The sequence below is a fragment of the Phalacrocorax aristotelis genome, chromosome 1 (genome assembly GCF_949628215.1).
Source record: "Phalacrocorax aristotelis chromosome 1, bGulAri2.1, whole genome shotgun sequence".
Taxonomy (NCBI): domain Eukaryota; kingdom Metazoa; phylum Chordata; class Aves; order Suliformes; family Phalacrocoracidae; genus Phalacrocorax; species Phalacrocorax aristotelis.
This window is the reverse complement of record NC_134276.1, coordinates 24,067,505-24,093,092: the sequence shown is the minus strand read 5'-3', so window position 1 is coordinate 24,093,092 and position 25,588 is coordinate 24,067,505. Positions and strand designations below refer to the sequence as shown.

Here is a 25,588-nt window from a genome sequence, read left to right as displayed (position 1 = left end):
CAGGCAAAAGAAAGGACAGTCCGCAGGAGCAAACCATTATTTTTCTGCTAAGCTCATCACCCACAGGGAAATCTTAGGGGAAGAGCCGTCCCTGGCATCAGACCTCAAATAAGAGCTTGTTCTGAATGTTTTTCTAAAAATGGGGTTTGTTCTTTCTCTTCTCTTTTGAAACAACAGTTGTTAGTTGGTTAAAAGAGAACCATTCAGAAAACATGCTGATTTCAAGAGAAGTTCCCGCAGGGAAAATTCATTTTTAAATTACAAGAGTTTGGGCTCTGATTTTGTCTTTTCACAGAAATCTAGAATTTCAGGTTTAAAAAAAATCTGTAGGAGAGTGTTGGCGTGGTGATCAGCATAATGCTTTACCGCAGGGTATGGCACAGCAGAAGGTTATAGAGTTTGATCTTTTCTACCTCAGAGTGTACTAGAAGTAACTCAAAGGTTATAATGTACATAAAAAGTCTGATGCTCCACTGTAACTCAGGAAAGAAGATAAACATTTCACTCATTATTATGGGCCTGAACACACGTAAAATCTCAAATAATAGTTTGACCGCCACATGTATTTTGGAATGTCAAAAGGTGTTGTGTGTACAATCATAAAAAATATTTAAAAATATGTAAAATACAATTATAAAAGGAAATTAAGCACCACAATTGTATAATTCTTGATCCTGCACACTGATTTAATTTTGTTCTACATTTGTGTTTTAAAGCATTTATTAACTCTGACCTGGAACAAAATTTACTTTAAACTCCTAGTGTTATTGCCCACCGGCTGGAAATACGGAACTGCAGTTAGCTCTGTGCTAAATACCTGTACATTAGCCTTATTACTGCTGGCTGTATAATCAAGGCTCTTAGCACTTTGCTCCCAGCAAAAGGCTCCTGGCAGAACCAGAACCACAGCTAACTTCCAGGCTTCCAAGAACAGCTTCCAAGGCTGTGCCAAGACCCTCCACTACAGAAGCTAATGGAGCAAGAGTCTCCCGCTCTACTCAGCGCTTGTCAGGCCACACCTGGAGTACTGGGTACAGTTCTGGTCCCCGCTCTACAAAAGGGATGTGGACAGGCTGGAAGGGGTCCAGAGAAGGGCCACCAAGGTGATCAAAGGACTGGGAAGCCTGCCATATAAGGATAGGCTGGGAGAACTGGCTTTGTTCAGCCTTGAGAAAAGGAGGCTCAGAGGGGATCTCATCACCATGTACCAGTACTTAAGGGGTAGCTACAAAGAAGATGGAGACTCCCTTTTTACAAGGAGGCACATAGAGAGGACAAGGGGGAATGGACACAAATTGCTCTTGGGGAGGTTCCGATTGGACACCAGCGGAAAATTTTTCACACTGAGGACAATCAACCATTGGAATAATCTGCCCAGGGAAGTGGTTGACTCGGCCATGTTGGACACTATTAAGAGTCATCTGGACAGGATGCTGGGCCATCTTGTCTAGACAGTGCTCTTCCTGGAAAGGTTGGACTAGATGATCCCTGAGGTCCCTTCCAACCTGGGATTCTGTGATTCTGTGATTCTTTCTGATAACCAGGAATCAAAGCCACCAACTACTAATTTTCATATGAATTTACATTTCATTTAAGGTTACAAATCTCCCATTGTTTCTCCTCTTTTAAAAGCTATATTTATATAGAAGTGGGTATTTCATGCCATAAGAGAACTGTGAGAATAAATACTTGCTTGTGTTTTCTACTGGTGTGGTTACAGCATTTGCTTTTTAAAAATACATCCAAATGCACAGTTCTGTAAAGGCACTTACATTTCCTAATTAACACAGTCAGTCTGCTTCAAACCAAACAGGAGCAAAGGCAAGATCATTACAACTACAAGGCAAAATGCTCCAGACATGTTAAATCATTCAGCAATCACTTGGAAAAACAGCAGACAAAGCCACTTCTCCATTCCCCCATCACTGCTGAACGCTAGCCTAGGAACCAGAGCTAAATACACCTTATCTGAGACTTCGTCTCAAGAGCTGCTGCAGAGTCAGTGCTCGCATATGCCTATACCTTTCTGAGTCTTTAAAACCATTACAGTGAGATAGGCTTCAATTTTCTTTCACGCTTCAGTCTGAAAACATGCTAAGAAATTACACATTGAGTATTTATTTCAAAACAAATCCTAACATGCTGTAGACATCATTGACAATTCAATGGGACTGGCTGCATTCAGTTGGATTCCAGCTGTTCTCAGGTGTAATTTATAAGCTAACTAATGAAGTCTGCAAGTTTAAAAAACCCAAGGAAGTATTTTCAGTCACTCACGGAGAGCCACTTCAAGCTTTCTTCTGCCTTTCCCCCAATACCCATGACTAGTCATGTCCCTGGTGAGTGATGACACATACATGCATGCATTGTTTGAGACAAAATGAGCAAAGCTGGAAATATGATGGGTTCTGTAGAATAAGAACAGTCTAATTCTCTCTAGAGACTCTCTACTTCCTATGATCTGTGAGACACTGAAAGACTGTGAATAAATAAGTAGATGTAGAAGAAAGACTACGTATTTGTTGAAGCAGAAACTGCTAACGCTTGTGCTTTTCCCTTTGTGCATGTTTCAAATTTTAAGTCAATCTGATAAGAAAAAAAGAAGAACAAGGATTATTTCATTGACTTGTCTGAAAGTGATTATTTTCTTTCTATATTAAAAAGAAAAGGCTCTTTATCTGGTATTAAAGAAAAGTCTCTTTACCTGGTATTAAAAAAAAAACCTAAAGGAAAAAATAAACCTGACAAAATGAACCATTCTTTGGACTGAATAGAAAATCTCAGGGTAACTCAGAACATCTAACCTTAGTTGCAGAGTTAAAACAACTACTCCTTCTCTTCCTGGCATTTTACATGGATCCCATGGCATTTTTTTGCCACTTCCTCACAGAGTTGTGCTACGGCATGTTTCAGAATGGTTCCCAGGAAAGAGGATGGAAAACTAGCAGCTGAACATCTCACTTTCACCTGCAGCATAGTGCGGCATATCACTATGTTCAGTACAGGAACAACATGAATGTAACCCACTGTGTATTCACCATACAGCTTTTAATGGAAAGTGTTTGCAAAGAGGAGCACAGCAGCAGACGGCTCTTCTCCCTCCATCCCTGCAGGTGCACTGGTGCTCACTTTTCCTCCCTCAGCTCATGCCTCTCCTTCCTGCTGAGTTTGTGTTGTCTGGATTTTGCAGTAGCTGATTAAAAGAAGCACATTTTACACTGCAAGCTTGCTGATGAGAGCTATGGTAACACTGGCCTCCTATTTTTCATTTTGACTGATTGTATTTAACAGCCTGCCCTGTTACATATGCTTGACTGGTACTTGTAAAAGCACAGGAATTGTCTGGGTTAGTTTTTTGAACAATACTTTTGATTCTCTTTAACGTAACGGGACAAGTAGAAACAAGATGCTCAAATGAATTCTGTATTGTTACCGTCTTCGGACAAAAGTTATGAGATTTCTTACGGGGAATAACAGTCACTTGTCTGTGAGATAAACATTAAAAAAGAATAATAACCAAGCTGAAATAGTTATGCTGTAACACACACATGCCAAACCCCACAACAAGGCAGAGAAAATATAAAATCCTTCAGCTCTATAACTTAATAGACTGTTGGGTGGCAAGTCCAGCCTGGTGGACAGAGATGAGGCCTGGAACAAGCAGGAACCTGATGGTCAGGAGCTTGGATCACGACTGCAGGGCAGTCAAGGAAGCCCAAGGTAACCCAGAGCTGCATCAGTATCCTGAAGGTGAACCAAAGTTACAAAACACAGCAGAGTTTCTATGTCCTGAGAGAAGGATATGGCTGAACAAGACCAGGCAGGGATAAGACCATAGAGGAAGCTATATTACATGAAAAGAATAAAAAATATGCAGAGCAGGTCAGATGTAAACCAATTCTCAAATCCTTACACACAAAGATTGAGCCATACTTTCTTTTTTTCCTGAATTGCAGGCAAGTCCTGTTGTCTTTGTGGTAGCCATGCACTCAGGTCCCCAGCACAGACCTATCCTTTAGCTAGACGTTTCTGCTCAGGAGTTACTCCTCCTGAACGTGCAAAAGAGGCCAAGGCACTACAACACATTGGGTACTGTGCCTCTGGAGGCACATTTATTCACCTGTGGGCCTAAGATGTTCGTAGCACACAGAATTGCAGAGTCAGCTTTGTCAGAAGGACTTCTGAAGTCCTGTGGTCCAGCCTCCTGCTCAGAGTGGGCTGCACTAAAGCAGGTTGTGCAGGGCTTTGTCCAGCTAAATTACAGGTATCTCTAATCATGGAGGATTCACTGTGTCTCTAGACAAGCTGCCCTAGTGTTTGACCCCCTTCACAGGGGATCAAATGACCACCACCTTTACAGGGGGTTAAACGATGAGAATTTCCTGTGTTCCAGTTTGTGTTTGGTGTCTATTGCCCTGTCACAGTGCATCTCTGAGAAATGCCTGTCTTTCTTCTCTCTATATCTTCCCATTTGATAACTGAAGACTGTGATAAGATCTGTGAGAAGACTTTGTCTTCTCTGAACAACCCCAGCTCTCCCAGCCTCTCCTCCAGACCTGTCCTGTCATGTGCCCCAGTCCCTTGACCGTCTTGGTGGCCCTCCGCTGCTCTCACTTCAGTATGTCACATTGTTCTTGTTCTGGGATTCCCAAAACTGTCAGCTGTGAGTTGCTGCACACGTGCTGAGAGCGTAGCACCACTGATGCTGCAGGCCACACTCTTGCTAACGTAGCCAGTATGCAGCTAGTCTTTCTTGCTGCAAGGGCACATTGCAGGCTCAGGTTCAACCTGCTGTCTGGCAGGACCCCCAAATAGGGCCTTTTGGCAGAGCTGTTTTCCAGCCAGCTGGCTCCAGCCTCTCCTGTTGCATAGTGTTGTTCTCCCAAGGTGCAAGACTTTGCATTTGCCTTTTTGCACTTCGTGAGGTTCCTGTAGGCGCATTTCTCCAGCCGGGCAAGGTTCCCTCTCAACTGCATCCCTGCCTTCCAGCATATTGACCAATTCCCCCTGATTTGCTATCACCTGCAGCTTGCTGAGGGAGTGTTCTATCCCACTGTTCAGGTTTTTAACAAAGATGCTAAGCAGTATTTGCCCAGTATCACTCTCTAATGGATAGCAAAATCTACCAGCTGGACTTTGTACCTCTGATCACAACACCCTGAGCCTGATGGTCTAGTCAGTTTTCCACCCACTTCATTGTCCATCTGAGGTCTGCAGCAAGCTTGAGATTCCCCAGACAATCACAGATGAACCTGCATATGAGAAGGGAATTGCAGGGAGAGGTTTCAAGCCATGCTCATACTACTGAGTGGCGACCAACATGATTTCATGTAGAGACTATGTCACTCCCAGGCTCGATCTGTGCCAGCCCCTTTCAGAATTGGATGCCTGGTGCAGATGAAACCAATGCTCCTGGCCGGGAAATAATCTAGGTCTAAAGCAATTTAATTATAATCAAGTGATTGCAGCAGTGGGTGAATGCACTATACTGACTCTGGCACTCTATACTAAGCAGATATGCCTGTGTGGTGCTGTACTTTGTGACTCTCCAGACCTGTCAGCACCAGCTCAGGAATCGCTGCCCGTCTGAATCCCCTTTCCATTTCACAGCACAGACGTGCTCTCCTTGGATTACTAACTGCTGTGGTGTGTTATGCTGAGGCTTTTTCATGCATCTTGAAGGGCTTATCAGATACACCACTAACTGCACGTCAAGCTGAAGGATTTTGCCCAAATTATGACAGAATTAGATCCTGGTTTGATTTAGGATCTGAATTGTCCCATGGTGAACATTAACCCAAGGGGTTTGTGAAACAAATCCCCTGTGAGAATGGGAAGTTGTCTCTGAACACTGCCTTCTGCAGATATTCTCACATTTTCAGAGAAATGTAAAACAGAAAATTCAGTATATGTGTGCCTCGAAGATCATATATTTTTATCAGCATCTGGGGAAAGAGGAAGCTTATGTCTTTTCAGGGTTGGATCTTAGCTGAAAAGTTCCTGACAGAGAGTTGCTTTCACCTGTCCTTACACAAAATATGAAACAATAATAGAAATAATAAATATTAATTAGGCTATCATTGTATTTCTCAAAGCAGCTAATATGCTTAAGTAGATTTAAAAGACCTGTCTCAGTTTTTCTATTAAAGTATGCTTTTTCCCCCCATTTTCTATATGTTGACAGGTAGGCAAATGTGAAAGGGGTCCAATAACACACAAAAAGGCGTGTGCAACACACTGAGAATTAATCAAGTGGATTCTTTCCATAGACTAGTCCAAAAGCAATCAGTTGATGTCTTCAGAACAATCTGCAAGACAATTTCTTATCCTCAACTGTTATTATCGCATGCCAGAATTTTTTTGATCATCTGAATCACTGCACAGCAGCAGCTATAGAAGTCCATTTTCATTAATTAAACGTGATCTGTACCCTGTAGTCCAATTTATTTTACAAGCCAATTGATTTGACATTGCTTGTCAAATCAATGAAATATCAGGAGTATAATCTCTCTTGAGCAGGTGCCTTTTTTTTTTTAATGAGAACTTACAGCACAGGTGGTCTTCTCGGGTAACATCTAACACGTGAAAGCTTTCATGTGATTTTTGCTGGTTATTTTCCACTTGTGAATATAGGTAGATATGCTCCTTTGTGAATTAATTTCCTATTCATACATAGTTAAAATTATCTACATCTTGTAAATACAAACGAATTCTTATATCACCTGATATTCCACTCTTTCAGAAATATTCTTTATATTTAAATGACTGCTGTCCTCTGTGAAATACTTTCTCCCCCTTTTACTTTCTTAAAAGATGCTGTATGCAATACATGTAGTGTCTGTGCACTTTAGCTGTAACTATGGAGTGCTCTAAGCACTTTAGTAAGTCAGGAGACTGGACAGATGCAGTATGTGTTTATAAACACATATGCAACATCAAGCCCCATAGCAATTACTACTAGGAGTGTTATACATAATATGTCTATCATATCATCCTCCAAATACAGTGAACATATAGAAGGAATCATTGTGGTTTCCCTACTTTTCAAAAGCTGACTTCAGTAGCATTCCTTATGGAACAGCCTGGCCTCTGGCGCTGACTAAATGAGGCTGGTGACTTTTCCCTCAAATGCAATATTCACCCCTAAGGTCATGCTATTGATCCACTTTTTCTTATTGAAAACTACACCTCACTTGCAAGATGGTGTTGGTTTGTGTTTTAAGTCCTTCCTGCTGGAGGCAGGGATTTCTCCACACTCACAAGGAGGGGTACATGGTACAAAGATACTTGTCTTTCACCCCCAGCTAGTAAGTTTCACCCATGGTGGAGATCATCCCTCTCTCCTTGATCACAGCCTCTGTACAGTGTCTTGTTGTCTGCCACAGGGTGAAAAAGCAACAGCAAATTATGGTTGTTTGATTCCTTCCAACTGTGACTCCACGGTGGGGCTAGGCTGCTGCCAGCTCAGCTATGGAGAAACTGGACTACCACAGAGGATAGACATGTGCCCCACCATGCTCTTCTGTCCTTCAGTATGCTTGTGCCATTATGTGATATGTTGGATGAACAGTAGAAATGTATGCATTCCACTGTTTTCAAAACATTGCATCCCTTCAGTCTGGAGCACTAGTGAAGGAAAAGATTCTTCACTGACCACATAGTGTGTTGGAGCACTGGAACAGGCTCCCCAGGGAGGCAATCACAGCACCAAGCCTGATGATATTCAAGAAGGACTTGGACAACGCCCTCAGAGACATGGTGTGAATTTGGGATTGTCCTGTGCAGGGACAGGAGTTGGACTTGATGATCCTTGTGAGTCCCTTCCAACTCAGGACATTCTATTATTCTATGGGTTCTTTGGTGTTGCTGTGGCAGCAATGAGGCTGGCTGCCTCCCCAACCATGACATTCATCATCTTTATGATATGCCAGTGTCAGGGCCCCAAGGCAGGTGGGGGGTGGATTAATTTTTAGTATACCTTTAATCATTTTTGAAACACTGATTTTACTTCTCTGCTCCGTTATTGTTTTCCAGCTCTTGCCCTGTGATGTCCAGCAATAATGATAGACTTGCCTAGCATAGACTGGTAGCCTGTGCCAAAGGTGGTTCTTTCCACTTTGCAACACCACTACATGCAGACCTTTTACAGTGTTTGTACATGCAGACTTTCAACCTTTACATCCTCTATCTGCTGCAGGACATCCTTTTGGAGACTGATGTTTTCAGCACACCCATGCACTTTCTCTGCCATATTTAAAATATGGTATCTGCCACAATTTTAACAAGCTTTTGTTAGATGCCTTTGTTTGCCTGGGATCAGAAAGCCCAAAGCAATACAAACACTTCATTGCCCTTTCTCCACTTGCTTCATTTGACCTGTGGCATCTTACTTCCAATTTAATAAAGAGTTCAATTTTTAAAAGATGGCTTTGTGCTTCATCATTTAAAAGATGTGCAAAACTATCCAAAAGATACTTAAAGAGAAGATTTTACATTCTAGAGGGCTGCTATCACATTGGGATCTACAGACAACATTCATATATTATTGCAAGAGAGGCAGGATTAGACTTGCTAAAAGCCCTTGTCTTTATCTTTGCTCTGATTTGTTTCAGGCTTTGCTTCCATCAGATACTTAGCATTGTGAGGAACCATAACACCATTTTAATAAAAAAAAAGAATCATGACTTGACCACAGAAGCATCTGCTGCTACCTTGGCTCATCCAAAAAGTAAACCAGAGCATTGGACTAACATAGGGTTTTTTGCTTCTCTCAGTTTTGTATAATAACAGCAACTTCCCAAACTTGCCAGCTGTCCCTGTTCACGATCTGTGTCTGACTGTTTCCATAACACAGCCAGGTACCCCTACTTTACATGTTTAGTTTCCTTCCAGAATAAAACAGGCAAGTTATACCTCACCTGACTGACTCTCCCTATCAAGACTAGACTATAAATTCAGTGAGGTGGTGTCAATGGGCTCCATACACTGTTGCATCCAGTCTTTGCTGGTACAGAGGTGACTTGCTGGGAGGGCAGCCTGGGAGCCTGACCTCCAGAGTGGGAGAGAGTAATTTGAACTCTTTTCCAGTTGTGATGGGTCTAACATGTTCTGGCAGCATCCCTCCCGGCTCTCTGCTACTGTGGTTTGCATAAGCAAACATATGGGCAATCCGCATCATATCCCTGGCATGGAAAGGCCATGGTGGGCTGCTGAATTGAAAGCTGCCTTGGGGTCTTCATACCAACAGCTTCCCAGCTGTGACAAAGCTTAGGAAACAACAGCAGTCAGACTAATGGCCTTGCAATGGGAAGAACAAAACTGACTGCTCTTCAGTGTGAGCCTGAATGCTGCACATCCTGCACAGGGCACACGTATATGGATCCGTGCCCTCACAGGCGCAAGGACTGAACACCACACTCTACACGGCCTGGAGGGAAGTAAATCCAATTCAGAAGCTATGCTGCTCTGTCACCACTGGGCCTACTCACTCAGACACAGCATGGCTTTAACAGCTCTCCGTAGCTCTCAACCCACAAGTTCACTTCTGGACAGCTGGAAGCATAGGCAAAGAGTTTCCATTTGCATGCCCCCATGGAAGCAGACACACTCAGGGTTACTGGAGGGTCATGCAAAGACAATAACAAATGCTCCGAAGGAAAATACACTGAGACTAACTAATGATGTAGCAAACACCTACTGACAACCTCAGGACAATGAGCAAATGAATGTTGTTTGGAAGAAAAAAAAATGAGAGAATTCCTCATAATGATCCAAATTCTATATGAACTTTTATTTGCCAGCTTTGTCTTCAGAGATAGTAAAATTCAGCAAAATATTAGTCTTTCATTTCATAGATTAAAAAATTTCATAGATTAAAAACCCAAATTAAAAGTCAACTTTAGCTTTCCACCAGCCTCAGTAATTCTTTTCCCCTTCAGTGTTTATGCCCTGATGTGATCACAGACATTATCGTCTTTCTGAAAACCTACTGCTTGATCAATATTGTTTTGCATTAAGTTGTAATTTCTGCTCTCTTGTGTGGGTCTGAGATTTGGAACCTGTGCAAACTCAGAGATGACAGCCTGAACCATTTGATTAGTCCTGCCTATACTAGATTTTCCATGTCCACATTAGCATGATTGCATATCAAACACCATGGTTCCAGCTCATTGTAGTGCTCCAATACTGAAACCTCTCTTGCAAGGACTCACTCATGTGAGGCTGCACAACCCAGGATTTCTAACAGCCTTCTTGCCGGTGACAAAAGAAACCCGGACGTCAGAAAAGCTCCTCTACAGAAACTTTAAATAGCCCTTGAACGCTTATCATGACAATGCCACTAGCTGGAAAAGAAAGGCTTTTGCTGGAGATGTCTAGGGGCAAATCTGATGCTAATCAAATACTGCTGTAACCTGAAATGACATAAACTAGCTAGGGACTAGTTTAGAAGAGGAGGAAAGGAAGATCAAAAGGAAAAAAAAAGAAAGAAAACTTGAAAAGGAAGGAAACAAAAAATGGTACCACCTTTTATCCATATATTCTGTTGATAGATTGGTCTGTTCCCAAGTATGAGTGTAGCTGATGGAAGTAAACAGTTCTCTGACAGTAAGAGACAGTCACTCCTGACTGTGTTGGACAAAGACCATCCTTCTCCCTTGACTTTCTGTCACATCCTCCTCCTTTGGCTTTCACTTAGCTGGACTATGTAAGGTGAACGGTTTCAGCTTCACCCTCTCTGCCAGAATTTCCAAGCCACTAATTACAGCAGTAAGTCCTTTTCTGCAAGTGTTAGGTTAATCAGGTGTATTGGGTTTGTCTGGCAAGGTTTTGGTAGTGGGGGACTACAAGGCTGGCTTCTGTGAGAAGATGCCAGAATCTTCCCCCATGTCCGATAGAGCCAATGCCAGCTGGCTCCAAGATGGACCTGCTGCTGGCCAAGGCCAAGCCCATCAGTGATGGTGGTAGCATCTCTGTGATAACATATTTAAGGAGGGACAAAAAAAAAAAAAACCCAAGTGTGCAACTGCAGAGGAAGAGAGGAGTGAAAATATGTGAGAGGAACAACCCTGCAGACACCAAGGTCAGTGAAGATGGAGGCGGAGGAGGTGCTCCAGGAGTCAGAGCAGAGACTCCCCTGCAGCCGATGGAGGTCCACAGTGGAGCACATGGATGTGCACAAAGGAGGCGCCCAGCCTGGCGCCCACCCTGGCGCATGCTCCTGGCAGGACCTGGTGCCCCATGGAGAGAGGAGTCCACACAAGCAGGTTTGCTGGCAGGACTTATGACCGTGTGGGGGACCCACGCTGCAGCAGTTCATGAAGAACCGCAGCCTGTGAGAAGGACTCACACTGCCAAAGTTTGTGGAGGACTGTCTCCTGTGGGAGGGGTCCCATGCTGGAGCAGAGGAAGAGTGTGAGGAATCCTTCCTCTGAGGAAGAAGGAGCAGCAAAGACAACGTGTGATGAACTGACCTCAACCCCCATTCCCCATCCCCCTGCGCCACTCAGGGGGAGGAGGCGAAGAAATCAGGAGTGAAGTTGAGCCCAGGAAGAAGGAAGGGGTGAGGGGAAGGTGTTTTAAAATTTAGGTTTTATTTCTCACTACCCTACTCTGATTTGATTGGCAATAAATTAAATTGGTTTCCCTGAGTTGAGTCTGTTTTGCCCTTGATGGTAATTGCTGAATGATCTCTCCATGTGCTTATCTCGACCCATGAGCCTTTCATTGAATGTTTTTCTCCCTGTCCAGTTGAGGAGGTGAGTGACAGAGCAACTTTAGTGGGCACCTGGTGTCCAGCCATGGTCAAGCCACCAAGCCAGGTTAATCTTAACCAGGTTAATAGGGACAATGTCTTTAGCAAGGCCTATTGTGACAGGACAAGGGGTGATGGTTTTAAACTAAAGGAAGGTAGACTTAGACTGGATAGAAGGAAAAAATTCTTTACAATGAGGGTGGTGAAACACTGGCACAGGTTGCCCAGAGAGGTGGTAGATGCCCCATCCCTGGAAACATTCAAGGTCAGGTTGGACAGGGCTCGGAGCAACCTGATGTAGCTGAAGATGTCCCTGCTCACTGCAGTGGGGTTGGACTAGCTGACCTCTAAAGGTGCCTTCCAACCCAAACCATTCTATGATTCAATGATTCTATGAATATATCTTGAAACTAGGTGACCATAACTAGTGATGCATAAAGTCTTTGCCTCATATTTTGTACTGATATTTCCTTCCCAGCTTCATTTGCAGTGTGTGTAATCAAACCCAGTGGGACTTACATAGAGATAAAACACTCTGTTGAATAACAGCCAGATTGAATAAGGCTGGTGATTAACACAAAATTCTTTATTTTGGAATCTAAATAGCCAGATCTAATCTGAACTTGATGGAATTTATATACTGTTATTGAAGCTCTCTCTTTTTTAATCCTTGCTATTCTGTAGAGAGATACACAACCCTTTACCCAAGACCATGAAGTGGCCTATACAAACTGTCTATTTAATGGAAAATGCTGAATGGAAAAAGTCTGATTTTGTTTTCTGCATGTTCTTTCTAAACGGGCAGATATTAAATGACAATATTTTAGGGACAGAAGTAGAAAAGCATTTAAAAATTCAAAACCAAACCTAAAGGGGAATCTTAGGAGAGAGGACACAATAGAAATGGGAAAACAATAAGGCAATGGAAAAACAAGGAAAGATTAATGAATGTCGAACTAGGCGTTGTTTCAATGAGAAAATACATAGAGCCATGAAAACTGTGAGTAAAGAAGGATTCAAGCACCTCCAGTTTCTTGCACCTCCAAGGTTCCAACTTACTAGTAGCAATAGAAAAGCCCTCTGAAAAATGTGCTGGCTTTGGAGAGTGACTGTCAGATCATCTATGGAACAAATCCAGGTACTGTTTAAGTCCTTTCTTAAGAAGGAAATTCATATTTCACTACTGTCATACAAACACAGTGGAGTATGTTTCACTCACTAAAATACTACGCTACACTTCATGCATCGCATTGTCTTAGTGATCTATGAAGTGCTTTTCAGGAATATAAATCTTGAAACCATATTCTTCCTTCACCTCCACATTAGATGATGCAATATTGACCTCAGTATCCACATGAAAGAATTCAATGACCAGTTCAGGCACAGGCTTCTCACCAGTAAGTTCCTTTTATTATGGCTTTAAAAACACCTGTTGTTTTAAAATGATCACTAATGTTCCTTTCCCTTGAGGGGCTTTGAGGATCTCCTTGGGCATGAGGAAGCAGGAATTAACACGGCGACACACAGAGACTATGGTGTGTAAGAGCTTGCTGTGGTTACAGCAGTATCTACTAGGCCTGAGGAACTTTCATGCCTTTCATGAGGCTCCTCAGGGGACTCTGACATCTTGGCTGATGGACATCCAGGGGCCATGGCAGTGCAGAAAGGTGAGCACTGGGGCCACATCAGGCAGAAAGGCAATGGGATAAACAGGAGCTGGAACAAGGTAGGGGAACATTATCCACTAGTGGGTAGGAAAGCCACCTGGAGTGAGGATATGTTGCCTGTAACCAGGGGAGAAGATGTCTAAAGCCATGCTTTTAAACTTATTTTATAATTATGACCTATAATCATATTGACCCTGCTTGCAAGTCACAATGAATAGCCCTAACTCATCCATTACATCCAAATTTGGGTCCCTACATTGCCAGCACTGAGTGTGTAACAGATGTTTGCCGTCACAGGTATCCTCATCTCTCCCTACTGAGTGGTCAGGCAGGTGGGCCAGCATTAGCAGCCCTCCAGGGCAGGTAGCACAAACTGCTCCTTACTCTCTCAAAAGTGGTGAGTCCTACCCAAGAAGATACACCCCTACATCCTTGCCAAGGGGAACCTGGCGTTCATACACCTCGTCCAAGTGCCAGGCTATGGAAGGGGCAGCATGAAACAAGTGTGAGCAGGAGATGGTGGGGAGATGCACATGGTTTTCAAGAAAAAACACATTTGGCAGAAAACTGTAAACTTTCCTGTGTGAGACGCTATGAATTATTGCTGGCTGATTTGAGACATAGCTGAATCAAGCTGAAGGTAAGGAAACAATTTAGAAACAAGACTAGGGGTTTTTTTGCTTTATTTACTTGCCTCCTTCTCCCTCTCTGAGGGAAAACACCACAACTTGCTTACACTTAGAGGGCAGTATTCTCATCCTTGCAAGCATAACTAGCAATGAATTATCTGCTTGAAGGAAAGCTTTGGTCTTTAAAGCAATACAGTGCTTTCAAAAAGCTGTTTGGTGAGAACCGATATTACATACACTAAACCTCTGGCATGTGTAGTTAGGGACACTAAATGCCTTCAACTCCACAGTTCACAAAATGAGATTATAGCTGTGTTGTTGACTGTGTTTCAAAAAGACTAAAGGAAATAGAGTCCAAATCAGCACATTGGCAATGTGCCCAAGAATGGCATGAAAATTAATCAAGTAAACAGTAAAATAGCATCAGAAAAAGGTTTCGGCATTTCTTGGCCTAATGCAGTTGGTGTTTCAAGTACACGAATTTGGAGCCCTTACCAGCAGGTGCTGTGGCAGTTTTTGGTGCTGGAAGTAAGCTCCTGCGTGGAGTTGCTGTGCTGCTTGATACCTGCGCCGTGCTCTTGCTGCTCCCCTTGGGGACGTCCTTAGAAGGTGCGGATGCCTTAGGAGTGGTTTGCTCTTCATTTCCAAAGCTGGAACCTGCAGGACACCAAAATTGCTCTAATTAGAAGTCAATAAAAAATGTGTGTGAACAGTGGCATACAGACTGAGCTTCTATCAGCAGTTATAATCTACAAAGGCATATTCTCATTGCAACTTGGGCTGTTACAGGGACTTTCTCTTATACAAATGGTTATGTAGAAATAAAGAGTTCCCAGCAATTTGCTTAAACACTAAGTCTTGGCAGCTGTTGGAGTCTGACTCCAGCAGGAACTTAACACATGCTTTTGGGCTAGCTCCATAAAGATATCTGACTGCCAGGCTTATGAAGAAACCAATGAATTTCTAAATATCTGGGGAGATGAGTTATTTTTGGCTTTGCAGCTGCTACAGGAGCCACTCTACACACTCACCCTAACACTTGGGAGTTGCAGGTTGTCAGACCATGTGGGAATAGCAGGGCTCAGTGGTGCAAAGCATCAAATTCTCCTACCCAGGAGGGATTTTCCACAAACAGTGCCTCAGACCACACTTAGAGATGTGATTAAGATGAAAACCAACCAAACAATAAATTCTGCCTTAGCTCTCACATCCATTTCAATCATATTCTCTTAATGAATCTTAGGTTGCTAAGGTTTCCAGTTTGTAACGACGTCTTTCAAAACCTCTAATGGGTTTGATTTCCTCCTGCATTTGCCATCTAGGGAATAATGACATCCTAGGCTCCTTGTAGATATAAGGAAATCAGTCTTTTCTTAACATTTGAAAAAGGCAAAGTTGGAGTGTCTTCTTTATCTATTGAGTAGAAAGCCTAAGAGGAGCAAAAGATTACAGCACATCTGGACTTGAACATTTGCAGCAGGATAATCATTTTGTTTGAAAAAATGAGTGAAGATAGTGGCCAGAAATACATAGGATTTCAGAAAATGGCTATAATTTTTATTCCCCTTATTTTAAAAAGATACAATACAATACTACTGAGGTACTGCCTGCAGGAAAATTATAACATTATTTTTATAACTGGCATGTCCAAGTCTCCAGTATTTTTGAGACAGAGGCTTCTTAAATGTGTGCAAGTAAACAAGAGATTTTTTTTTACATTTCTTACTGAAAATCCACTAGAAAAAAGTGCTGGTTGGAAAAGAAAATCCTCTTTTCTGATAAAGGAAGAATGTACCTTTTGGCTCTGACAAAACAGTGTTAAGTTTTGCTGTGTCTTTAAGACTGCTTGTGTATAGGTCTTAATGTAAAGCGCATATCTTCAGTATACACAGACTTCTACATTTGATGGTAAGAAACTTTGTAGACAGTGTCTAAAAAAACACATTTGACATTTGTTCAAATACTAAGTCACATTAAAAATTCAAACAAAACAGTCTACTGTACATTATGCAGGAACAGGAAAACCTGAGCGTTTGTCATCTTTACACTGTTGTGCACATAACAACCCCTCAGCACATCAGGTCATTTTTTTATATCCAAACTACATGGATTTTTCACCTGTGTAACAAACATTTAAGATTACATGCTGATTTATCTGTTGACAGAACACTGATGACTTCAGTAAAGTCACATCAGCAGAACATCTGGCCAAGCCTGGTCTGGTCTCCTCTGCAGCTGTGCACGAGGACACCTCTACCAGGTGCCGAGGGGGTGTTACAGCAGGTGTGTCCACCTCAGTCCATCTGCATCATGCTCTCGAGGTTACTCGTGACATGGTCTCAGATATGTGCTCACCCAGTCAGTTTGGGTAGCACGACTTGCAGAAAATCTTTTCTTTCCTCGGCTATTTGTTTAAAAGCTTCAATTGTAGAAACACTAACCTTGAAGAGGAAATTATTCCTATTATTTGCAGAGAAATGCCATTCAAGCACTCTTTAATTGAAACCCTTTATTCTCTATTGTGAAATGCATTATATGGAGAAAGTTTCAACTCATACATCCAGCCAAATGAAAGCAATTCCCACATTGATGAACGAGGTGTCCAGGGCAGTTACGTAACCTCTTATTTAAGAAAAAAATGTTAAAAAGCTTTTCTAGGTATTAAAGATTAAGTGCTGCCAGCTACAAACACTTCTGCTGTCTAAAACACAGCATCAGAGGTCTGCTAATTACAGAAATGAGTGGGTGGGAAAGCTGACAAACACAGCCTCATCAGGTCCCCTGAACCAGTGTGCTGGTTTTGGCTGAGAAGGGGTTAATTCTCCTCACTGTGGGGGTCGGCTACCTTTCCAGCTTCCCGCGCTCTGCCGCGTGGCGGGGGGGGGGCTGGGAGGGGCAGGGCCATGGTGGGGGCGGCTGACCCCGACTGGCCAATGGCAGGTTCATTCCATACCATGTGACACCATGACCAGTATATTGGGGGGGGGGCAGTGGCAGCGCGGAGGCGGCGCGGCGCCGGGTCGGCGGGCGGCTGCGGCGCGTGCGGTTTGTTCCGGCGGTTCGTTCCCCCTCTCCCCTCCCTTCCCCCCTCCCCCGGGGCTTTGCGCCTCTCGTTGTTCTCCTTTACATTGCATTTCTACTGTTGTTTCTTTTAATTTTCATTATTAAACTGTTCTTGTCCCAACCCACGAGCGTTACCCTTCTGATTCTCTCCCCCATCTACCGGTGGGGAGTGAGCGAGCGGCTGTGTGGGGCTGAGCTGCCGCTAAACCACGACAGTCTTTTTGGCGCCCAACGTGGGGCTCAAGGGTTGGAGATAACAACAGCTGCTGGTCACAGCACCATGTTGTCCTTTGTGCAGTTGGTGTTAAAGATCGGTGTTGGTTGTTTGAGTCTGCTGTGTTCTGCTGTGATTAGTAATGTTTTGCCTACAAGATTAGTTATACAAACACTCGTTTTCAGCTTTATCTGGTATTTGGGGTTTTTGCTGAAACCGTTACTGTACTTCGGATACCACCTTGTTGAGGCAATTAGCAATTATACCTCCTCCTCTGAGAGATTTTGTATGGAGGAAATACAGAATAATACCTTTGCAACTTTGTTCTCTGATGTCCGTGCCTTTGTTACAACAACGTTTTTGTATCTTGAACATCCTTGGGTGGTTAAGGTGCACTTATTGTTAGTTTTTGGGCATGTTGTTTTGGTTTTGACTAAGCAACTTAAGAATATCACCCAGAAATCTGCCCCGAGGCTTGATAGTTACGAGTGGCAGGGCATGTGGGATAGCATGGGCAAATACCTAGGGCAGTGGGCACCCCCAGTGTTTTGGAGTTTCACCCCCGAACAAGTGCAGAATCCTAAAAAACTAGTAGAATATTTGGAGAAAGTATGTTGTTACGCTGGGAACTCCAGAGAGACACAGATAGCTGCAACATGCTGGGGTCTGGCCCATGCATACCGAGCCCTGCTCAACAGTATTCAGTGCCCCCAGGGGGAAGAGAATGTCTCTGGATTGAAATGCAAAGTGACTGGCACTGTAGACAATCCAGCCCTGACAACAGGCACTGCAGCCACTCAAACCCCCACAACAAGTACCGGAGCTAGCTCAGAAAATAAACCCGTACCAGTATCAGTTGCCCCCATACACAAGACAAAATATTGGAAGCGGACATCAACTCGTTTAGAACGGGATGATGAAGAACCAGGGCCATCGCGGGGAGAGGAGGGAGAAGTAATAAATGAAATAGAGACCACCCGATCCCTGTCCTTAAGCGAGTTGCGAGATATGCGAAAAGATTATAGCCGTCGTTCAGGTGAGCACATTGCCACCTGGCTGCTCCGATGCTGGGATAATGGGGCCAGTAGCCTGGAACTAGAGGGAAAAGAAGCCAAACAATTGGGATCCCTTTCTGGGGAAGGGGGCGTTGACAAAGCAATTTGGAAAAAAACCACAAGCCCTCAGCCTCTGGAGGCAACTCCTGTCTGGAGTGAAGGAAAGGTATCCCTTTAAAGAAGATGTTACATATCGCCCAGGAAAATGGACAACTATGGAGAAAGGCATCCAGTATCTCAGGGAATTAGCTGTGTTTGAGGTGATTTATGGTAACATGGACGATCAACGGTCATCCAAAGATCCAGATGAAGCCGAGTGCACACGACCCATGTGGCGGAAGTTTGTACGGAGCGCACCATCTTCGCATGCAAACTCGTTGGCAGTGATGTCCTGGAAAGATGACGAGACACCAACGGTGGCAGAGGTGATAGATAGACTCCGGGATTACGACACAAATATCTCTTCCTCGCTTGTCTCTGCTGTGGAGAAACTATCCCAAGAGGTCCAGCAACTCAAAGAAGATCTGTCCTACTCCCCACCTCGACAGAGCAGTGTCTCAGCTGTTAGGAATAAGCGTCCTTTGGCTCAAAGAAGGGGAGGGGTGGTGGTTGGTACGGTTGTATTGCATCATATGGGACCTGGGTATGGTGTAAATGGTATGGAATAAGGGGAGGAGGATGTGCTGGTTTTGGCTGAGAAGAGGTTAATTCTCCTCACTGTGGGGGTCGGCTACCTTTCCAGCTTCCCGCGCTCTGCCGCGTGGCGTGGCAGGGGGGCTGGGAGGGGCAGGGCCATGGTGGGGACGGCTGACCCCGACTGGCCAATGGCAGGTTCATTCCATACCATGTGACACCATGACCAGTATATTGAGGGGGGGGCAGTGGCAGCGTGGAGGCGGCGCGGCGTCGGGTTGGCGAGCGGCTGCGGCGCGTGCGGTTTGTTTCGGCGGTTCGTTCCCCCTCTCCCCTCCCTTTCCCCCTCCCCCGGGGCTTTGTGCCTCTCGTTGTTCTCCTTTACATTGCATTTCTACTGTTGTTTCTTTTAATTTTAATTATTAAACTGTTCTTATCCCAACCCACGAGCGTTACCCTTCTGATTCTCTCCCCCATCTACCGGTGGGGATTGAGCGAGCGGCTGTGTGGGGCTGAGCTGCCGCTAAACCACGACAACCAGAAATGGCAGGGGCCTGGAGAGAGCTGGGCAGGCACCTTGTGCTGTGGCTAGACAAATCCCTTCAGGAGTAAAAAAAAGCAGAGGCAAAAAGCAGTTCAGCTTTTGATCTTTTAATAACAAATGGACTCAGGGAGACAAGCCGCACCACTGTACTTGGTGTCTGTGGCAAGGTGTTGAGGGGCTGCAGGGGCAGCCTGCATCAGGAGAGGCCAGGGCTGCCCCGTGCAGTGCCAGACACAGGCAGTTCCAGACGGCTCCAACAGGAGCATGGCAGGGCAGAGCTGGGACTCTCAGCCACGCTGGAGGCACCTCTGCGAAAATGTGCTTAGGAAAGGGCAAACACTGCCTGGCAGTGAGGAGTGAAGAAAAAAGTGTGAGAAACAGCCCCGCAATCACGAGGGTCAGAGAAGAAGGAGGGGGAGAAGGTGCTCCCTGCAGCCCCTGGAGAAGACCATGGTGGAACAGATATTTCCCTTCATCTTGCAGAGAGGACTATGGTGGAGCAGATGTCCACACTGCAGTTAATGGAGGACCCCACACCAGAGCAGGTGGACATGTCCTGAAGGAAGCTGCAGCCCATGGAGAGCCTGTGCAGGAGCTGTGGCCCCTGCTCATGCTTGAGCAGGTTTATCCTGAGGGACTGCAGCCTGTGGAAAGGACCCGCACTGGAGCAGGGAAAAGTGTGAGGAGGGAGAAGCAGCACAGAGGAACTAATATGGATGTCAGTCCTCACCATTCCTTCTCCCAGCGCTGCTTGGTGGGGAGGTGTGATGGAGGAGGTAAAGGAGTTGGGAAGGAAGAAGTGAAGATAAGCCTGGGAAAAGAGGCAGGGGGAAGCTGTTTTAGTTTTTATTTTGTCTGTTTCTCACCTTTCAACTCCATTTTAATAGAAAGTATATTCAATAATTTTTCTCAAGCTGAGTCTCTTTAGCATGTGACAGTAATTGGTAAGTGATATCTCTGTCTACCCATGCGCTTTTTCGTCATATTTTCTTCCCCACCCTGTTGAGGAGGGGTAGTGAGACAGCAGCTGGGTAGGTGTCTTGACAGCCAACCATGGTCAACTCACCACAGTAGTAATATCAATACACCCAGGATTTGCTGAGATAAGGTCAATGTTTAACAGAAGAGACAATATCTCCCACTTTGCTGTTCACTCAGAGCTGGAGTTTGGAAAGAGACAGCAGGGTACAACAATACGTGCATGTATAATATGCCCCAAAAAGCAAATATTTGCTGCTTCCATGGATATCACCAGGGCAGCGCTAGTTTCCCAGGAGCAGGGCAAGGTGAGCTCCACGTTGCTACACATGGTGCTGGATTTCACTTTTCAAGTAGCATTCAAAGAAGAAATAAAATTAAAGATGCAGAAAAATGCATATTCCTCATCATCTAAGGGGAAAATAAAGGTTTTCATTTACTCAGAGGAATTCACTCCTTGAAGGAAAGTCAAAAATATTATTCATCAGATGGTACTTGTCAGTCCATCATGAGATAATGCCTTCCATTATTATCTGCAGCAGGTGAATCAGTAGCATCTGCCCTCCCAGAATACCAGTTTTTATTTTTCAGTAAAAGCCTGTACAGAAACACCAGACGTGCAGTGTGTGAACAGTTTCCAGGTGATCACATCCTCTGATGTATTGTACCTCTTCCCTCCTACTCCTCTACTTTTGCATTTTATCTAAAACCAGGGAGACACCTGACCTGCCTTTGAAGCACCTGGCAAGTCATTTGGGTGGTCCTACATAAAACACCCTGTATTTTTGCAGACTCTGCTCTATGAAGAGCAACACTGCTGAGTTTGCAGTAGAGTATTTAACAGACTATTAACAATCCACTGGAGCTAAAGGCCTTCAGCCTCACTTTTATCATATCCTCGCTATAAGCTCCAAGGAATCCTACTCTTCTGCTTGTGAAATAAATCCAGTGAAGCAGAAAAGGTGTTTGAAGTCTTGCAAGTACTTTGGAGAGTCTCAGCTGCACCCACGTATCCCCTACACTGTTATGCCAGTAAAGACATGCAGAGATCATGGCTGGCAACATATTGTAGGCTGCATGTTCAAAGAAAACCATGACCAAAATCTTACTGGCTCCCAGATGGCTTGAGCCACCCTCTCTCCACATCTGCCACCATCCTCTTCACCATCTGACCCTGCCCTGCAGCAGCTCGCTTCAGGGGCTCCTCGCCCTCAGAAGAGGAAAGGTCTCTTGTATGCATCACGAGGAGTTTGTCTCTCTTGTGTGTGTTCCTTTTCTGGAATTATTCACAAAATTTACAAAAAGGCCCAGAAATATGGTATGATATTACATACAACTGCAAAACCAGCAGGCGCATGTGTGGGGCAGGGGGGAATTCTGTGTTTGACAAGAAATTAATTAAGCCATGTTGTATGGACAGGCCTTCCTCTGAAAGGAGATAGCAACAGGAAGGGCTGTGTTCTGGAGCCTCACAGCCACAGATTTCCCTGCCTGCACTTGAGGGCAATAAAGTCTCCTGTTGGAGAACTCAGGTCCTTTCTAGAAAAACAGCTTGTCTGACAATGCCTACAGGTTCTGCTGAGAAACAGAGCCCAAAAGAGTATTAAAGCATGAGTGCTTCTGCGGCTCCCTGTCTCATGGGCTGCTACATAAACCTGTCGAAATGGAGTGAGTTTCCAGCTCTTTGTAGCAGGTCAAGCATTTGCTGTGCTGGCAGAGAGCTTGGTGCTGTTAGCCACATTAGGAGATTACAGCTCCCTGCCGCAGCTGTAATCACTCCCAAGACACTGGGAACGTGCTGGCATCATCGAAGTTCACTGAAGTACAAACATTTACCCAGGGTAATAGCAAGCCCTTTCCATCTTAAAGATCCTTAGAGACTACTTGACGCCAAGTTTAATGACAGCAAAGGTGTGTCTAGTTGTTGCAGCAGCGAGCCCACTTACCATTCTAAAGCACTTTCCAGTCACGGAACTCCATGAGCTTTACAAATACCGAAGGAGCTGCGCTGCTCTCCAAGCTCACACAGCAAGGGAATAGCAGAGACAGACTGAGAAAGTGAGCAGGATAAACCTGCGATGAATGAGGCTCGAATGACTTTTTTCACCTGCAAAACAGTGGGCTGTATTATCCTTCTGGGTTTTATTAGGTTGCGCTTCTGTCCCCCAGTTTTCAAGCACAAAATGGACCTAAAATCACTGCCATTGGTAATGTTCTTATAAGGAAAATACCTACAGTACTGTGAATAATCAGGTGATGTTTAAAACAAAACCCCACAAGACACTTTTCACTAAATTGTAACGTTTTCCCATCCGTCAATTAATGCCTACTCTTTATTTCTGATTTTTACAGGTAAAATGGTAAGTAATTTTAATAAATTGATTACAAGATATGCAGCCTGTCAGCTGAGCTTTTTATTTCACTATTTTAAGTGTTACTGTTTTGAAGTCCAACACTGCATATTTCGATATAATGTTTCACAGTGTAATTATCAAGAGACACAACTGGATTTACGGCTCTGTAGATCAAACTGAAACAATGCTGTTGACCAAGCAGTACAATATGGTCATTAGTCCCAAGGGTTTACCGTGCTATTAGGATGTTATGACAGTAGATGAGATTACTAGCTGTCTAATTAGGGTTTTTGTCTTTGCTGAGAGTCAGTGCCTGGTATTTCCTGATACAACAGGCAAAATTTGCAACAGATCAGGGACAAGCTGATGACAGGTTTCTTTTCCATCCAGAACAAGAAAAGGATTGATGTTCACACAATGCTTAAACCTAGCTTACTTACCTTGAAGTACTTTTTCCCATCATATTTTTTTGGCTCAGACTAATATTTGAGCAATAATCCCCTGTAACATATTTGGTTTAGTGGAGGTTTGTGCATGCCCACACACCTTTATAAAGTTGATTTTTCAGAAGTCCTAGCATTCAAACTGAAACATGAAGCCTGAATTTTGAGCTTAATAACTTCCACCAAAATAAGGAGCCAACTGTGCAGCGCCTGTCAGCACAGGAGCCAGCTCTCTGAGCTTCAGACAGCTTTGGGTCTCTGCACTGCAGATGACTACCTCTGAGACAGCCCCTTCTGAGACAGGGAGGGAGTTTGGTGCCATTGTTGATGATTAATGACAGCTCCATGATCGGTCATGGCTTTTGTACACTATCACATCTGTAAGAGGTTGCTGCATGTCTATCCTTCTCTTGCCCTCTAGTCCTAAAGCCAAGCACCTTTCTCCTGTGACACCTGCTCTTGGATGGTTTTGGCCCCTCAGATCTGGCCACACAGATAGCTTTTGGAGGACCTGAAGGGGAGGAACCCTGCAAAGCCAACCATTGTTGGAAGAGCTGCAAAAGCACCTCGGTGCGGATGCACTGGGAAGTTTCTCCTTTACCTCCAGCTACCCATGATGGTTCCTGCAGCCAGAGGCTGGATCCTGCAGTTTCAGCTGACCCAGGCATGGAAAACACAGAGGTGGTGTTTCTGGCAGGGTGGAGAGAAACATCACCTCTTCAGGATGTGCTTTCTTGACTCAGCTGGCTATGTGTGCTCCCAGTCCTGGGCAAAGGAGGTCTTTCAGCTTAGCCTCCCCTGCAGTAAAGTAGATTTAAGAGAAGTGGAGATGTTTTGCTTCTGCCAAGTGCTAGAGCATGACCGTGGACAATACATGGGGCTCTGCTGACATGTAATAACTTGTCATGTCTTGGTAACTTGATTGTATATTCCTCATTTGGATCTGACAATTTGGCTCTAGGTTTTAGTTTTAGACAGGGTGCAACTTTAACCTAAATACTTCCCAAAATTTAGCCCTACCTCCATTAATCAAAAAGTACTTGAAGAGTCCACTGCTTGTAAAGCTGATGAAAGGCAAATTGGAAAGATAAATATTTTGACTTAAGTTAGTCAGATGAAAGTTATGTTTACATGAAAAAGTATTTATCCTTCAATTTGTTCTTCCTCCATAAATATCTACAGTTCTTCATGGGACAGAAGGCAAAAGAACGATATTTCATAATATTTCATCACAGGTTTGTGTGGATCAAACTCTACATCTGCCAATGTGCAACAATGTGATAGAAGCAATCAAGCTTTGTGGCACTTCTGCAATTAATTCAGTATAAACAAGCAAAACTGCTAATCTAATTCTGATATTCACATGGAATATTCCTTCTGAATATTTTACTGTTTTTGATGACTCAGAGATTTTGAAATCTAGATTAATTTTTGTGGCATGGATTCATCTTCAGTGTCCTTCATACATAATAGATAGTAGAAATACAGCCTTCTGCTGATGTGCCTCCTTGTATCAATACTAACTTATTCATCTCACCTCAGCAATTAAAATACACATTTTAGGATCCAGTTAAATGGATTTCTTACTTGAGAGGAGTTACATGCTGCTACCTACTGAACTGTTACAAGCTTCACTGGGCAAGGTGAAAATTTCACCACAAAGTGGAATTGCTGTATATGTTAGTGGGCGTTGCAGACAACTTGCTGATTATGCCACACTTTGGATCACATAACACATTTTATTTGGAATCTTGTGAAATGTTACACATCTACCAGGCAAGATGAGCATTTCATTATGTACTAAAATTTCACCATTTGTTGGTGGTAGCTTTGCCAACTACAGGTGGACTGCATAGCTGCTTGGCTAGCTGATCATTTGTATAGATGGCTAATAAAACCCTCATAGAGTGAAGACAGCATAATATTTTGCTGATTAATCATAATTTTGTCATGAAGGGTAACTGTATTGGGTTTGGGTGGACAGGTTTTTGTAGTGGGGGGTAGATAAAAGCTTCCCCTATGCCCAACAGAGCTAATGCTAGCCAGCTCCAAGATGGACCTGCTGCTGGCCAAGGCCAAGCCCATCAGTGACGGTGGCAGCATCTCTGTGATAACATATTTAAGGAGGGACAAAAAACCAAGTGTGCAACTGCAGAGGAAGAGAGGAGTGAAAATATGTGAGAGGAACAACCCTGCAGACACCAAGGTCAGTGAAGATGGAGGCGGAGGAGGTGCTCCAGGAGTCAGAGCAGAGAC

The 25,588-nt window shown here is 44.0% G+C and overlaps 1 protein-coding gene across 2 annotated transcripts in view; it reads right to left on the bottom strand.

The window, feature by feature from the left end:
• Nucleotides 1-25,588, bottom strand: part of MTUS2 (microtubule associated scaffold protein 2) — a 343,082-nt gene that overhangs the window by 88,112 nt on the left and 229,382 nt on the right. For both annotated transcript variants that reach the window (XM_075084318.1, XM_075084325.1), the window contains one exon: nucleotides 14,544-14,705. In XM_075084318.1, coding sequence (XP_074940419.1) covers nucleotides 14,544-14,705 — 162 coding nt within the window. The remainder of the gene's footprint in view (nucleotides 1-14,543; nucleotides 14,706-25,588) is intronic.